At 31.6% G+C, this 17,963-nt stretch overlaps 1 protein-coding gene across 2 annotated transcripts in view; it reads left to right on the top strand.

Moving 5' to 3' along the window:
- Nucleotides 1-286: 286 nt before the first annotated feature.
- LOC110038370 (tobamovirus multiplication protein 2B) overlaps nt 287-17,963 on the top strand; it is an 18,622-nt gene continuing 945 nt past the window's right edge. Inside the window, exons 1-4 of one of the 2 annotated variants that reach the window (XM_020743184.1) lie at nt 287-482; nt 5,144-5,209; nt 5,319-5,383; nt 17,751-17,882. In XM_020743184.1, coding sequence (XP_020598843.1) covers nt 351-482; nt 5,144-5,209; nt 5,319-5,383; nt 17,751-17,882 — 395 coding nt within the window. In that variant the 5' untranslated portion in view covers nt 287-350. Of the gene's footprint in view, nt 483-5,143; nt 5,210-5,318; nt 5,384-17,750; nt 17,906-17,963 lie in introns of both variants that reach the window. The other variant, XM_020743185.1, reaches the window with a different exon arrangement.

Here is a 17,963-nt window from a genome sequence, read left to right as displayed (position 1 = left end):
CTAATTGAAAAAAAAAGTCAAAATCAAATATTTTATTTTATCCCCAAAAAATATGAACATATATTTTATTAGAATCTTGATAATTTAATAATGATAAAATTAATATATAAATTTATTTATTTATTAACACAGGCATTTTTCCTAAATTGATAATTTTATTTTTTTCCGCAAAAATTAGACGGCCACCTTTGTTGGATAAAATATTACATGACCGCTCCGAGTCTAATAATGGAGCTCCACGTGTTATAAGATTCCAGCGGCTCAGTTGGCACTAGCGCCCCATCATTGAACTCAGAAACTGATCTAATATTCTGTCGAGCCGGGAGCGAGGCGAGGAGGGCAAGAGAAACATGGCTGCTAAAAGCTTCGGCAGTGCCAGTGTCGAAGGAAGCGCGAAGGCAACGGTGGAGGATCAGATCTGCCAGGCGGTTCAATCCACTTCGAATCTTCTACGCCTCATGGAAGAATCTTCCCCTTCGCAGGTGCCGAATTACAAACCCTCATTCCCCCAATACTTTAATCCTCTTCTCAATTCAATTACATCCCACTGTCCTAGATTTTCAAGATATTTTCTGATAATTGAAATTGGACCATCAATATGTGACATCTTTTTGAATCTTTGTTAACGCAGACATAAAGTTTTATCAATTATGTTGCAACGCAGGGGAGACCTTTCTTTTGTTGGTCAATTTGGTTGTTAGAGTTTCCTTTGTTAGGAAGTGAAGAAGGTAGAAGGCGGTTTTTTCTAATGATGGGTTTGGGGTGGAACTTAATTTTCTTTGAGGATGGCCTAACACTTCATTGGGAAAATGACTAAATTGGCTAAACTATTAAGGTTAATGTCAAAATTCAAGGCGGGCAATTGTCAAACTTGGGCATAATGTAGATTCCCCCTCTCCCGCCAAGTGATGTGGAAGACTTTGAAGAAAAAAATTGGCGACTCATTGCAAAAATTATGGCGTGCTTGAGTTTGTTACCTTTATGGACTTTCCTTATGCGGAAGACATATTACATTGATGTGATGCTACGATAGAACTAAAACAACCAAACAGCCCAAAAAACAACTGGGTAGTTATTCGAAGTCACTTAGGCAACATTCTTTCCTCCAATATTTTTTAATTTGAGCATCTGGGCAAGCTTATTTACATCCACATTAGTTTTAATGAGATGCATAAATTGACTGCAAAGTTATACTAAACTGGAATTAACTAAGTTGATTTTTTGAACAGGCCACCCTTTAATTATTGAACTTCAACATTTCTCTTCCTACTCCTTTTTATTCATCTCTACATCTTTCTTAGTAACATTAACTTAGAGAGACTCTAAGCTTATGATAAGATGGCGATTTTTGTTCTAGGCCAACATAGAGCTTCTATCAAAATTTCATTGCTTTGTAGGATGCCAACTTGGTATTATTGCCTCGATGAATTTTATCATTTTATTCTTCAGTGCTGTTTCAAAGATCTCTTTAATCCTTGATTGCCTTTTGACTTTTGCTAACATTTTCTTTGTGATAGCATAATATTTTTTGTGGGTAAAACCAGCTTAGTTGGTAAAGATCTTTGAAATTGCTGCTAAGGCCATGGGATTGAATCAGTACTACATATTTGAATCCTTGCAGTCAAACTTTACCCTAAAAATTCAATCGTTACAGTATGTTTAATGTTATCTGAGCTTTTAATACTTAGGTGCTTTGATGTGATATATGATGCATGCATACTTCCTCTATATGGAGATGACTACGATTTTCTCTTGGCCTGCAGCCATGCCTCAAATTCTTCATCTACTCTTCTTCATTGTATAGTAGTAAGATGCTCATATACTACCTAGATTATGGATGTGCCAACAAAATTTCTACTAAGTTGGTCTTCTTTCCACTATTGAAAAAGGTCAACTCTTTGCTAAAGTTTGACCTCTTGAAATGGTTACCTTCTTTGTGATTTTTTGTTTAATTTTTTTCTCATCTTTAATTGACAAAAGCGTGAGAGCTATCTAAACTTGTAGGCTTCCTTTTTTATCTATTTATTCAACAAAATGTAATCGACATATGTCTCCGCTACTAGGAAAAGAGCTGAGCAAACCTCATTTATCATTCATCAAAATCATCGAACTTCTTAATTAATTGGCAATAGTTTGGACTTCATTCAAGTATTTTTTTATGGAAGTACAACAAACGAGAAAAGGTTTTTGATATAAAATATATTATTTATGTAGCATTTAAATATTTTCCAACTCTTCCAAATTGATCAAAGAAATGTCTCATTAGACACGTAATGCAACATAATATCATATAATTATTGTTGGTGCAATAATTACTTGTTTGATAACGCTTATTCACTCATTCTTCAAACATGTTAATCGCCTTGGCTTTAATGTCTTGATAGATGCATTTAGATCTTTGCAGCATAAGATATCTTCCATTTGCTTTCGAAGTGGTCTAATTCTTTATTTTTTAACTAACTCTTTTGCTTTTGAATTCCTTAGTAACGTTTCATGCCCTTGCTACAATTTTTTTTATTAGGTTTCTTCCTATAAATTTGTCAAGCAACACATGCATAAACCTCAATATGGTTTATAAATAATAATCATATCACACTCCACCATATTATGTTGGCAATACAAACACTTCCGCTGAACAAATTGGGATTTATGATGAATTTCAACTTTTATCAAACTTATTTATCATAGTTCCTCTAGAGAGCTTATAGTTATTACTTCATTACCCCTGCATGCATCTTGTTTTGATTATATTTGTACTATTTGTAGTTCACTTGCATGATTTATTTTCTGATATTAAAAAAATTAAATTTTATGCATTTTGTTTTGATTATATTTGTACTAAGTTAATTGTTGCCGAGATTAGAATGATTAGGTGGATGAGCGGCTTTACACTTAGAGACAAAATGCGAAATGAATTTATATGTGATAGGGTTGGTTTAGCTCCAGTGTAGGATAAAATTAGAGAAATTCAGCTTACATTGTTTGGTTACATTAAACGTCGACTATCTTATGATCCGATTATGAGAGTAGATGTTTTAGATTGGACTTATGTTAAGAAAGGCAAAGGTAGACCTAGGAAGACTTGGGCATATTGTATAAAAAATGATCTTAATTTATTAGAACTAAATGAAAATATTGCACTAAATAGGATGCAATGGAGAAAAAAAGATTCATGTAGCCGACCCCACATAGTGGGATTAAGGTTTTGTTGTTGTTGTTATGCATAATAGTTTTTTTTTGTGGCAATCAGCCTAATATTTGGGTAATAATGAAGATTTTTTTTTTAGTTATATCTGTCATATATGCTTGATGCATTCTATTTTCATTTGATCACCTCTTATTTTATTTTTAAAATAATCGTGTTATTGCATTTCCATTTGTTTTGTTTGCCAAAATTTATGTTAATTCTATTTTCTATGTTGAGGTTTGTTACTTTATTAAAGCACTTTGATGCCCTTGGGCTTTTTATAAGTATATCTTTGATGGCGGACTTTAGCATTCTTACTAATGGTGCTTGTTCCTCAGACATCCACCAGCATATGATTTTTAGTGTCTCTATATAATTTCTTAAGGAGAGTTCTTTATATACTAGTAGAGTTGAGGCCCTTACTTGAGTAGTAATTACTGTGGCAAAGTGTGAATCTGCACTAAGAGGAATTATTTCTTTATATCATAATATATTCTTCTAGTTATGTTTTGTTTTATTCATATTTTCTTTTTTTTATTCTTTCTTATTTTGAAGGATTCCTATTTTGTTTTTTTTCATTATTATATATATGTAGCGAAATGTAATATATTAGGTGAGATAAGAAATAAAATTTTTATAGAATTCTACATAGTCAGAGCATTCTCTTCCCTTGTGGGTTTGCCCTAAGAAAGCTGGGGCCGTCTGTTCCATTGGAACAGTTCACGAAATACCTCATCTTCGAGTTATAGAGTCAAGATTTTCAGCTGTTCGTCTCTGCAATGAAGGTTTGCACCTCATGTTTGATTTCCACAAAGCCAAAGGTCATGTGGTCGCCGCATGATTATCTCTTTCTCGTGTGCTCCTTGCATTCAAATCCTTATGTTTGAACGCTCCATTTTATTTTTGTAGGTCGACTCGTTGTCTCATCCTCTCACGACGATGCTGCTACTCTGGTGTAAGACTATCATCTTTCAAATTAATCTAAACCTTCTGAGCATGTGACCAAGTTCTGGATGTGAAAAGTGTTAAATAAGCAAGGGTTATCACATTATAGACTGATGCGGGCAAAGAAGTGAGTTCATGAAACTAATATTAGGATATGATCTTGGAATATAGATAATATCACAAGTAAATTAATATAATTAGTAGATGTTAAAATTTATAGGAAGATAAGTATCTTATGCAATCAAGAAACTAAATGAGTTAGAGAAAATGTTAAGAAGATTAATACCTTATATTTTAAACTTTGACATTCAGGTAGTAATCAAATTAGAATTGGTGTAGTTGTAATTATATATTATAGTTTGAAATATAATGTTATAAAAATTAGTAAAACTAGAGATAGAATTATAATTCTAATGATTTTTGTCGATACCGAGATTCCTAATGCTATAATTCCTATGCTCCTCACATGAGTTTAGATATAGGTTGAAAAAAAATATTAGGATGGTTTAGAAGAATTAATTCAAATCATAAATTTTAAAGAAAGAATTTTTATGGGAGATTTTTATTTACACGTTGGCAAAGTGGTAGAAGATTTTAGAAATGGTGATTGAGTAATATTTCTTACTCCATTTTTTTTCTCCCTTGGTCTTTGTCACTGCCTCTTCTATTTATATTAAATTTTTCCGACCTTCCTAAGTGGAGGCAATGAACTATCTTTTTTGTTGGCTTTATTTTTGGGAAATGGTGGAATGGGATATGCTCGAGCTTATCCCTCCTTTCCGCATCTTGATCAGATATCACTTTATTTCATTAAACTGAAGTGCGCATGAATGAAACTTGCATTTAATGATCATGAATGGATTTTGTATTTGTTAAATTCATATGTTAATGCTAATAAATCTTGATGGTCCACTCAATTATTCGTGATGTTTGGCACATGACAATAGATTCCTACCTTTAAGTTTGAGAAATAAAGATTTCTCAAATAATATTGTATCTTTTTTTTTTCAGGAACACCTATTGAAGCTTCCTAAGAATCTCCTGGCCAAAGTTCCCGCTGTTAAGAATACCGGACAGGTATGTAAAATTAACAATCTGTTATCCGAAGCATGTTTTGAACGAGCGTTGAATACTCGGTATGTATGTTGCAATAATATAATTTTTTGAAATGTTGCTCTACTTTTAGGTATTGGAGCAGTTACCACGGCTTATTTCTTCCTTAGATGCTTACATGGAAAGCAGTTTACAAAAGTAAATTTCTGATTTCACTTTGCGTTTCTTGATATGTTTAAACATTGATACTTACGAAATAACTGAACTATCATGGACGGAGTTAAAATCACCCCTCTCTTGGTGACATACAACAAAACATGCTGAAAGAAGGCTATTGAATCCAAAGTTGTTCCTGAAAAGAAACTAAAACTTTGTTAGAGAAATGAATCAAACCCAAAAAGTGAGGAGAAAGTGAGAAGGGGCGGGAGAAGTTGAGTCCATTGAATTTCTTATATTATTGGTCTATTAGGAACATGGTCAAGCAACCTTTGAACAAGGAATAACAAGTAGAATTGAGCTACAAAGAAACAATTTAAAGAGAAAGAGAGAGAATTGGTGGAGAATGCTATTGAAATTTTGTCAGCTTTGCATATGTGATTTGAATGCTCGATTTTACTAGTGCTCCTCTATTTATTTTCGAGGATTAAGATTGTCGTTACATAGTAGAATTACATAAAGAAGGCATAGAATAAAGTTGGTGTTGGTAGCTAGTCATGTGAATGAATTAGAAGGACAGTTAGTTGGTAGTTTGGAGAACTTAAGAGATTTTTAAAGTGAGAGCCAGGAGCTTTGAAAAAAATTTTTATTACTCTAGCGAGATGATGAGTTATGTGGGCTGAATAACCTAAATTATTGATCTATTTTGTGACTGTTAAATAAGCTTACTAACCTAGTATTGAGGATTGATTTAGAGCTAACTTTTGAACTACTTATTTGTGATTCATAGGCATTGAGCGAGTTTAAACTTGTCGAGTCTCAATTTATAAGTCATTCAAGTTATTTCTCAATCACTAATTTCTTGAACTCAATTCCGGTTCTCATAATGATTTGAACCTAAGCTAGATGAATGTGTAAGTCAGTTCCCTATTCTTTTATCCATTTTATGAAGCCACAAGGACTATAAAAATTTAATGTTGAATCCGAATCCGTCTGGGACACATGCCTAAGGAATAATGCGCTAGATGAGAAAGAGAGCGAGAGAAAGATAGTGCAATAACACTGTAATGAATAGTAAGTTTTCGCCCTTTTTTATTATTGAGGCAACCCATTATTTTTAGTATTAGTTTGATAAATATTTACATATTGTACTTCTAGGGTACGTAGATACGGCGGGGATACTTTAGTCCATGCGAAATAACTAATTATGAATCTTGTGAGTGCGAACGGGCGGCTGCTAGACCGAGTGGTTACTGGACTAGGTTGGCAAGTGATTTCTTTGCCCAGACAAACGTGATTTTTATGGGTCTTATTGGGGTGACATGCCTTTCGTTTCACATTTTTTTTTACCCTTCAATGGTGTGTCACTCCCCTCATATGCATGGGTGGTTTGGTGTGTTTTGATGTTTTTGGGCTGTCTTTGATAGGCTCTGATGGGTCACGCTTCCCCTTCCTCCTTCCTCTGGGTGTCCTCATAATCCACACCAGCTCATTTTTGATGTACATATTAAAGTTCATTAATTTTCTCTCTTTTGATAGCGTTGACTACAATAAGGATAAGGAAATTTAATGTAAGTGAATCTCTCAACAACAACTATTTAATGCTATAAATAAACACCACTCCCTAAATTTCTAAGCCCACGATCATCAAGTACAAAACCATGAGATGTGGTTTCATTGTTTTCGATTTGTTTTTGCTTTCTGCATCTTTTTGTCTTTGCCCATAGTTTCGTGATGGAAAAGGGGTTTGACTTCGAATTGCAACCTACCAATAAGGCCAAGGTGTTGACTGCTCTTGGGAGCAGTTCGCGTTGTCCTTCGGATGAAACTTCTTAAAGGAAGCCGGTTAAAAGACAAGAATCGAAGGAAGAAATAGGGATGAGGGAATCATCGGATTTGATCCGCGAAACATTGAGATCTCCTTTCATGATTGACGACGGGTCGGGGATTACAGTTTCAGGCCCATCGGAGCAAGTTCCCTCGACGACTTACCTCCCGCGGATTCTCTGGAGTGTTCATCTTTTCTCCGATGACGAACAAAACGATAGAGGAAATCCTGCATCTTGTGAGAAGCTATCAGTGAGAGATGCGACGTGGGAGATAGGATTTGGTCTGAGGTGAATTGGATTTTGGGTAAGATTATTTTTCCTCCATTCTTTCTTTAATACTGGAGGCGTTTTAATGCTCTTTCTTCCCGCAGAAAGGGATCTTTGCGCAGTGCGTCTTTCAAGGGTTGTTGGGAGTGACGATCCGATCGCTAGGATAGCTTTGTCTTCTGGTGGTCTAGCTGCCAGTGAAAGAGATGTTGTTAGTCATCTCGTTGGAGTTGGCGTGACCCGAGACAAAGTTCTTGAGGATTTACAGATGTCTTCCGGGACTTCCGCGCGCTTACTGTTGGACATGAGGTTGACTCCGACCTGCCAGGATCATGATTTGCAAGCTTGGCTGGAAGCGATGAGGAGAGAAGTGACTGATCTCTGTCGTGAGCTCACAGAGCTCCAAGAGGACGCTTTTGTCATGAGAGTTAGTTTCGAGGGTGACCGGGCGTCTTAACTTAGGTTTGGAGGTCGGACTTTGTATATGAGGCTTGTCAGGAAAAGTCTAGAGCTGTTTGAGGTTCCACTTGTAAAATATCTTCTTTCCAATTGAATCTTTATGTAATTATGATTCTTGCGCAAATAAGATTATTTATTTATATTAATCTTGATATTTGTGTTTGATGTGACACTCCTCCCAATTCTTGCACACAACATTTCATTTCCTGTTAGATTTTTATATATGGGTATCGAGGGTCCCATGTATGTGTCTTCAGGGTTTCCTTTGGTGTCTTCAGTTTGTTATTGACTTTCCTCTCATTATTGCTTCATCAGTCATTTATATGGCTCTGAGAAGACCTCCTGTCATTTTTGGTCAAGTAATTTCAATCCAGCATTCCTTGCTATCGCCTTCAAACGTTGCCATTACTGGAGGCATTTCAATCCACATTGTTTCATCTTAGTTGCTCATTTTGTTTATAAAAGAACCCTCCTAATGTAATTTTGATGTTCCAAACACACTTGTGCGGTTCTTTTGCGATCAGAATCATTTAAACAACTTTGGCAAACAATCAAAATAGTTGATGCTCAAATCATGCACGTCATGCGTGCAACATATCGTTTTCACCATTCTTGATCATTTTAATTGTGAAAGGTTCCTTTTTACATAATTTTGACGCTCATGATGCATCGGCGTAGCCTGATTTATGATCGGATGTGGGTGACTAATCCGACTTCTTCTATGTAACATTCCAAGATTGTAACATGTCTCCATGAATAAATAAGAGTTCAAATTTTTGTTGGAAATTTCATTATAATATGATAATTCAATGCAACCATGTTAAATTACTCAGAAAAAAGTAGCTATTGAGGATATTACAAAGTCGTTAGATTTTTTATTATAGTGAAGTTGACTATTATAATATACAGAAGGCTGCTCTCTTACCAAGTAGTTAGTAGCACGATTTGGCATTTCATCTCATTGTACTCACCAAAGAATCTATAAAGGGGCTTAATAGTATACAACCTTGAATAATGAAAATTCATCTTATTAAATCACCTTTAAATATAATGTTTACAAAATTCTATGTGCCCCATCAACTTCATACTATTTTGATATTTGGTGATGAGGGCAGCATTGACGATAGTTTTGTATGGATTCTCAGTCAGCAACTAATCGACATCAATGAAAGTGATAGGCATCTCAGAGGATGATGACAAGTTTGAGGTTACTTTAGCCTCTATCGATTGTTGTGTTTTGTGGCTTGCTCGTCTTCATATTTCAACCCTAACTTTGGTTGAATTACAAGTACTATTTTTGTAATGTGGATCATAGGTGTTTAGGCCGGCTTGTTCTCTTCATTGTGGGCCAACATGAATGAAATTTTTAAGCTTGCAAACACAAATGAATTTTCAACTAGGATTTGGTTGCGGTGATAAATCCTTGGTTGCATGACCAAGTTTTTGTGAGAGATGTAACATGTGGTCAATTACATGAAAATGACACTGTGCTTTAGCAATGGTCGAGGAAATATTTCTTGTAATGGTTGGTGTCTATGATTTCAACCATCGATACTTGAAGACGAGTGTAATTTTAGTATCATTAGTGTTTAGGTTTTCATACCCTTTTCTCACTTTGTGACGTTGTACCCTTTATCATGCTTTTAGTGTTGTGACTATTTGGGCGATCTATGATGATGTTAGATAAACTTGTTCATTTGATTTTGGGGATTTTCTTATGAATCTTTTGTGGGTTTAGAATGAGAAGGCTTAAAGGTTGATCTCACACAGTTGGATACTTTTGCATTAATGTGCCTGTTGGCCAAATCTAGAAATTTACCTTAGATTTTTATTGTTCAAAGTAAATATATAGCAAAAAAATATCTTCTTAAAGGCCCCATGCATTTTCTTCCTAAGGAATGCATTCCAAGTGTAACATCTCATGCTAAAACTAAATGCTTAAATCCACTAATAAAATGTTCAAGGGACTCTCAAATAGTAAAATGTGAGCGGGACTCTCTCAACTCTTGCATTATGTCCAAGAGACTATAGGAGCTTTTTCAACGGCTTTTGGGCTTAAGGTCGGTAAAAGAGATGGTGCTTCCCAGAGTTTTGGCATGAGAACCACCTTACTCGTGCCTCCCTAAAATAGTAAAGAACAAGTGGTAGTTAATGGTGTTGCTCATAGTGTGAAGAGAAATTGTATTCAAACTGAACAATATAATTTTGTGTATGCCTTCCTTTATAAGATTGAAGAACTAACATCCTAATTCTTGGTGATTGCTAAGTCTTCAGTATATGTGTAAAGAAAGTATATGTTGGCTAAGCTCAACTTTTTTCAAGATGGCAAGAGAAGTGGTGAGTCTTGAAAGTAATCTCTTTAGAATATTGAGATCCATTAACTTGAAAGCTAGAGCAACAACTCTTGGAGTTGGGATGCATCATTGACTAGGAGAAACTAAAAAGTTTGATTCTCAAGTGAAAGGGAGGAAGCAGAGCAACTTATGGAAAGTGCTCAAACATAACTTTGGTCATCTTTGTTAAATGTTGCTTTATGTGTTGCAAAGAATCATTTTTGGTTCGTATTTTTGTTCTTAGTTTTGTCTTTTATATGCTCATTGCATCAAAAATAATGTTAGATCCAAGGTGTCAATGAAAAGATACCACGGCCTTACTAATAGAATTAATCATGCCCCAAGACTAAGAAGACAAGAGAGAAGCTGTCTTATTGAATCTCCAAGAGAAATAGTTCAAGAGGAAAATAATCAAACCTTACTAAACAGGGAAGGATTAGGCAAATCAAGAAGCTATAGAGAAATCTAGAAAGAGATTTTGTAAAAACTTCTCACGAGACTTTGTATGAGATTTTAATACCCGTGTTCGACCAATGCCACTTATTTATGAGTGAGATCAAATTTGGTTTTACAAACTTGTGTATATAGCTTTATTACGTAAAGATAGATTGGACTCGATGTTGCTAGTTGTGTAACAGATTACGTTGACTTGTAGTCAGGGGAAGTCGGGGGAACTTTAGACAAGCTTAAAATTGTGGAGAGTACCCTTGAGGAGCTCTTCTGAAGTGTGCCTTTAGTTGGTTGTAAGTACTTTGGGCAAGTTGATGAGATATATGTGCGAATGGCTTTGATTAATCGGCAGATTTATGAGCCTCTGGGCCGAGTAGCTTATTGCTTAGGACTAAGCTAAAGCCAACTTTTGGGCGACTTATTTGAGATTTTCATTTCAGGAGACTCAATGCTTTGGGCTGATTTAAATTTGGCAAGTTTGAGGGTTCATATATTGAACCTAGTTTGGTGTCACTTAGTGGCTTGTTTAATCTGACTTAGATGAATTTGATTGACAGGAAAACATTGAGCAATGAAGACATATGAACACATAACAACGTTTTAAGTGCATCCTTTTGCCTCAAGTCCTTGTTGTTACTATTTTACTTGCATGACTAACAAATTTTTTACATATTTGATTCTCGTATTTGAGATTATTTAGGGGTGCTCGGAATCACTTTATTTTTAATTTTATTTTATTTTCTTGGTTTCTTTTTTTTTGGTTTTAAGATAAAAATTATGTTTGGTACTCTTACATTTTTTCTATTTTTAAAAATAAAAAATAATAATAAAAAAACATGTTTAATATTTATACTAATTTTTTGTATTTAAAAATAGAATAAAAACATGAGGGATTTTAATATTTTGTTCAAATTTTTTTTACTTTCTATTAAATTTTGACCAATTATTTAAAGTATTTAAACAAAAAAGAACAGAGCATAAAAAGAATAAAAATAATAATGATACAATATTTCATAAAAAAAGATATGTATTTCATACAACTAATATAATAACAATCCAACATTACATGATTAAAAATGCTTGAAAAGTTTTAACCTCCAAATAAAAGGAAAACTAATGACTAAACTCAATTATGTGTATCACTCTAAAGTTTTCTTTTAACATGATGACAAAAGTCATTATTATAATTGAGATTAACATTAACCTTGATATACGGTGTGATACGTCAGTTGGTGTAAATGTTTTTATGTATCAACTAAGAAAGTCTCATTTTCATATCTCAAATTCTCTCTCTATTAGATTGACTTTATAAAATTTTGCAATGTACAATAAACAGTCATATTTTTTTTGCATGAATCATAATTAGATATGCTATAAAGAATAAAAAATAAAACTTTTTGAATTTTAAAATATTGTTTAATAACATTTCTTAAAGAAGAATTTCTATGATTAAAGAGTTGTTCATGCATTTAAGGTTGAGGTTTCTTGTTGTAATCACACAAATGATATATTAATTTTGTATAGTGATAAGAAACCTGTCATGTTAGCATACCCTAAATGAACAACAACAATAACAACAAAACCTTTATCCTATTAAGTCAGGTCTGCTACATGAATCCATTTTCACCATTGCATCCCATTTAGAGTCCTATTTTCATTTAATTCCAATAAATTAAGATCATTTTTTATACACTATGCCCAAGTCATCCTAGGTTTACTTTAGCCTTAACATAAGCCGAATTTTAAACTTCTACTCTTCTAATCTAATTATCAAATGATCGATGTTTAATGTGACCAAACCATCTCAGACGACTCTCTAATTATGTCCATCACTGTAGCTACACCCATCCTATCATCATTTCACATTTTGCCTCTAAGTGTAAAGCCATTCATTCACCTAATCATTCTCATATCGGCAACACTTAACTTAGTTTTATGCTTCTATTTTAAAGGTTAACATTCAGCGCCATAGAGCATATCCTAAATGAACGAGACAATATTTTCCTTTTTACAAAAAAGAAAAAAAACCTTACTAAAATAAAAATTATCCTTTAGTGAACTAAGGATCATCTGCTAATATGTCTTCATGTAACATAGAAAGTCTAATGAAGGATTTGATACATATTCAAAGAATAATCTAACATTATTAGTTATTTTCTCCAACCAGATAGTTTGTAAGTAATTATCATAACAAATATTTTGACGTATTATATTTTAAGTTGATCCTTGTGTTTTCCTCGATATAAAAATGTTTTTTTGGGTACATGTGCACTCATATATGTTTCATTGCACCAACATAATTTTTGTTATATAATTTATGAGTAAACAATTATATTTTAAATAAATAAATTATTAAATTATCATATATCTTAAAAAAAGGATAATATTTTAGATTATATTTGATCTCAGGAGAAATAATATTATTTAAAATGTTAAATTAAAATAGCTTGAAATTATCTTTAATTAATATTGAAATTGTTCAACTTTTACTTTTAAGCGCTTATTTCATAATAAAATTAATATAAATACTATGCGTTACTCTTCAATAGTCCACTTTTGAATCTTTAGTAAGATCTTTAATCTTCGTCATGTTATATAATTTCAGAAAAACAGAAGATTTTTTTCTATAATTTTCATAACACTGTGCTGAGTGACCTCGATTTTTTTCTGCTACATTTTTGTCATTGAAAACTTGACGTTGTACATGATTTTTTAGTCAAAAAACAAATAAGAGCATTTGCTAGCTCAAATTCCTGACTTGAGTCACTTTCAAAATTTGAAAATGAACTCATTATTTATCACATACAATGGAAATTTATATTTATATTTTTGAGTGTCTAGATTGATGTTTTCAAATCAATGTAAATAAATATAGATGGCATAACGAAACTAAATACAAATGAAGCAATGAAATATTCAAACATCATGATACTTGGAGAGAAATAATGTGCATGTGTAATCTATAATAATTTATATATGCTAATTCATTATACGTCAAGCATTATCCCTAACATAAAGAGAAAAAGAAAATAAGCCATTAAATAACAATTGAAGCCTCATGTCAATTTAAGAAGGTAACTTCCATGAAAATAAACGTAAAACATACTATTATATCAAACTAGCACTCAATCATAAAGAGAAAATAAAAATCTCAAATAGATAATAACATCAATAAAATCACATCTTACACGGAAAAGTAGGTAGGTAGTGCAGCGTATGGTGTCCCATGAAATTCTTCGAATGCATGTGTAACATGTAATACAAATCAGCCACAAATCACCGTACACCATAGAACAAAGAAAATGAATTAAATGGAAAACTGGAGCTAACTCTTTCACTGCAGAAATTAGAACTTCATTGCCAAAATAAATAAATCACAAACCAACTTATGATACCGAATCAATAATTAATAGTGAAGCATCAGGCGAGAGTTAAATAATCTAAAATTAAAGAATATAAAAAATAGAATAAAAATATTTTTAAAAATTCATAAACTATAAGATCTGAAAATGTATAGTGAAATCTTAAAATTATAAGATTTTAGTAGGATAAAAAATTTCAGAAGCAAAATGAAAGTGTTTTAAGGTTTTTCAGGGAAGGAAAAAATTCAAACTAATAAACTAATTTATAAATGCTAATGAAATTAAAGAAAGCTAACTATTTGATAAATATATCATAGACCAATAACTCAAATACAAATAATAACAATGAATTTTATATTTTATCAGGAGGGTTCTTAATAGCACCTTATTAACCGGATTGACGTTTAAATGTGTGGATTTTACTTAAATTCAGATAAACACTTAAAGTAAGGGAGCTAAGCTGAATCCCATTTTCCTCTCCGTTTCAACTGTAATTTGGATTTAGTAACTAAGAGGTGGACATAATAGATTTAATGAGAATGACTCATCGCTTTCTTTGTCACCTCATTTGTCACCAAAAATGTCTATCGAATTTACTTGGATTTAATAAAAATTGGACCCAAAACAATTTTGAATTTAAAAGCATATAAATTTAGAAATCCTGTTTTATCAGATTCACTAAGCCTATTTAATGTAAATCTTTGAAATAACTGAACACCCTCTAAGAGAAACAAATCATTTTAAAGTAAGAATGCATATATTCCCTCTACTTTCAGGCATATAAAGAAATAATTTCATTCATATTGAATTTTTTGAAACTTTTATTAAATCTTAGAATAGCTCACACCATCTCGATCTTCTTATCAAATTCCAAAAATTCATACATTGAGTCCATATTCAGATGATGTAGATGAAGATTCAAATGACATGCACATTTTATTGTCCATTCTTTCAGCCGTTTTTTAGATCTTTCATTTAATACTTATAGTGTACTTGTAAAAACATTTGAAATATTTCTTTTCTGAGCACGTTTTGAATGCAACTTTCTTTTAACTATATTATCCAATATTCCTTTTTATCTATGAATCTTTATTTCATTTACATCAGTTTCTTTTTTAGTGTTTGAAGTGATTTTGGTTGATAAGTGTTGAAGGTTGTAAGCTGCAGTAGTGTCACCATAAACTAAACATAGAGTCATACAGGCATCTCTTTTTTGCTTCAACATCTATATATAAAAATTTATTGATACTGAATAAGAGACCAGAGAAAGTGAATAAAGTTTGTAGATAGATTCGTTTATAAGTTGAGGGTACAACACTCGAGGGAAGTAGCCTTCAGAACATGCTAAAATGACAAGTATTTCACAAGTTATTACAAGTACATTGCAAGTTTTAAACAAAAATAAAAAAAATGTTGATATGATGGAAACAAAAAATGTATATTTCATATGAATCTTCATCTAAATCATTATTTATTCAATGCATGAATTTTTAAAATTTGATTGAAAATATGGATGATATGAGCTATTCCATAATTTTATAAAAGTTTTAAGATGTTTCAATATGGATGAAAATGTTTCTTTATATGTCTAAAAAAAGAAGAGGTAGATTTTTACTTCAAATTATTTGCTTCTATTGATGAATTTATAAGTCATTATTATTATTTGCATTTTTTGTGTGTTAGCCTATGATATATTTGTCAGATACTTAGCTTCAATTTCATTTGTCTCTGTAGACCAGTTTATTGGTTTAGATTTTTTCCTTTCTTTAAAGAAGCTTAAAATATTATGATTTTGTCTTTGAATATTTTTTGCTTCATCAAAATCTTAGTTTTTTATAATTTGACTTATTTTAATCATGTAGTTTCTGAGTACTTATTTATGTATTTGGTTCTAGTTTATGTCAGTTTTAACTTTATAGTATTTCTTTACTCTCTGTATGCTTAACTGTTAATTAGTTGTTTGGTGTCATAAGGCGGCTTGTAATTTTTTTACTTTGGCTATGAAGTTCTAATTTTTGTAATGAAAGGGTTAGTTCCTGCAATCCATTTAATTCCTTTTCATTGTTGTATATTATAACTCTAATTCCATACATAAAATTAAGATATCATTTGCAATATTATCAAGACGACACTCAACCTCACAGGCAAGAATTACTCTTCAATCTTGACATTTTTCTTAAGAAATAATATTGAATGATGTTTTGGAGTTCTAAAAATAAGATTTTCAAATGGTGAATAAAATATTTCTTTATGATTTATGGACATAATGATATATTGCACACTATATAATTTTGTAAAATTACAATTTAGAGGAGGTATACTATTTAAGATGTCTGAAAATGACAATTTTATTGTTGATATTGAAAGATTTACATCAACCGATATAACACAAAGTGTGACTAGGGTTAGTATGGCTCGATTCCAATTGTACTATATGACTCTTTTCTGATCATGTTGCAAGGAACTTTAAAGTAACACACATAATTGAGTTTATTTATTTGGAGATTGAGATTTTTCAAACAGTTATACTCATGTAGTGTTAGACTATTAGTGATTGTATGAAATGCTCATTTTTTATGAAGTATTATATATTAACATTTTTGTGTATACTCGTATTATTTTGTTTAAATATTTTAAATTGTTGGCCCTATTTTCGAAATGGTGTGTAAGATTATATTTAATGATTTATTAAAGAGTAATTGAACTATAACATCTTAATAACGGAAAAGAATTTTGCTTAGTTATATATCTTGTAAAATGTGACCAATATTTTTAAACAATTCTATATAATGATATATAAATAATTTGAAAAATTAACAAGTATATTATAAATTGAACAAAATATTAAAATAAAACATGTTTTTATTTTTAATTTTTAACAACAAAAAACTCATAAATATCTTACATTTTTTATATTTGTTATTTTTTAAAATAGAAAATATTTACTTTTTATTTTTGATGATAACAAATTCATGATTGATGGACCTACTACTTTCTTATAGTGCAATTTCAGGATGATATGATTATTTATATCAAGAGAGCCTGGATCTCAAGATGATCGAAATATAATCAATTATCTAAAAATTAAAGTTCGATATGATCAAATTAGGGTTATGATTTTTGTTTAACTAATTATATTAATTAGATGATGATGCACAATTGCATATTTATTTTAAAATTACAAAGCCTGAATACCAACGGTGGATTTGCAATTGTGCATGTATCAATTAATATTAGAAGAATAGATTAGTTGCCTTGCCAGTTTTTTTTTTTTAATTCCAATGTACACATTTTAAAAATTCAAATCAGTTTCTTAAAATCCACGTACCAGGTATTATGAAAAGGTTGGTAACTTAATTCATTTCTTTTCTTATCATGTTCAAAAAGCATGCAAACTGTAATTATTTCTATTTTTCTTTCGTTAACGAATATCAACATAGCATATAATCGATGTTAAATAAATTGATTCAAACGTAAGAGTACCAGTTATTTTTATTGTCAAATTAAAAATAAAAGAAAAATAAAACAAATTGAAAACAAGTCGAAAAATAAAATATAAAAAGTGATTCCAAAAGCCTCCTAAAAGAACGCAGCTAAGAAAATTTCAGTTCACTTTATTAGTTTCACTTCAGGAGAAGAATGGAAGCTGTGTTGTGTTTCATTACGTGATAATAACACCAGAATAGCTTTCTTTGATCTTTCACTGCAGTGTTCCTCATCTGAAGACCGTCAGTCAATTGCTATCAAACTTGGAGAGCTCTCAGCTTAAATATGTTTTCCCCGCTCATCAACTTGCAGAGGATCTCAAAGAAACAGCTGCAGTAGATGTGGATGAAAATATGTAATTCTGATATTGCTTCCTCGGTAATACATACATATATATATATATATATATATACATACATACATATATATATATATA

This window comes from Phalaenopsis equestris, unplaced genomic scaffold (assembly GCF_001263595.1).
Source record: "Phalaenopsis equestris unplaced genomic scaffold, ASM126359v1 Scaffold232694, whole genome shotgun sequence".
Taxonomy (NCBI): domain Eukaryota; kingdom Viridiplantae; phylum Streptophyta; class Magnoliopsida; order Asparagales; family Orchidaceae; genus Phalaenopsis; species Phalaenopsis equestris.
The sequence above is the reverse complement of the archived record's forward strand: the minus strand, read 5'-3'. Positions and strand labels throughout refer to the sequence as shown.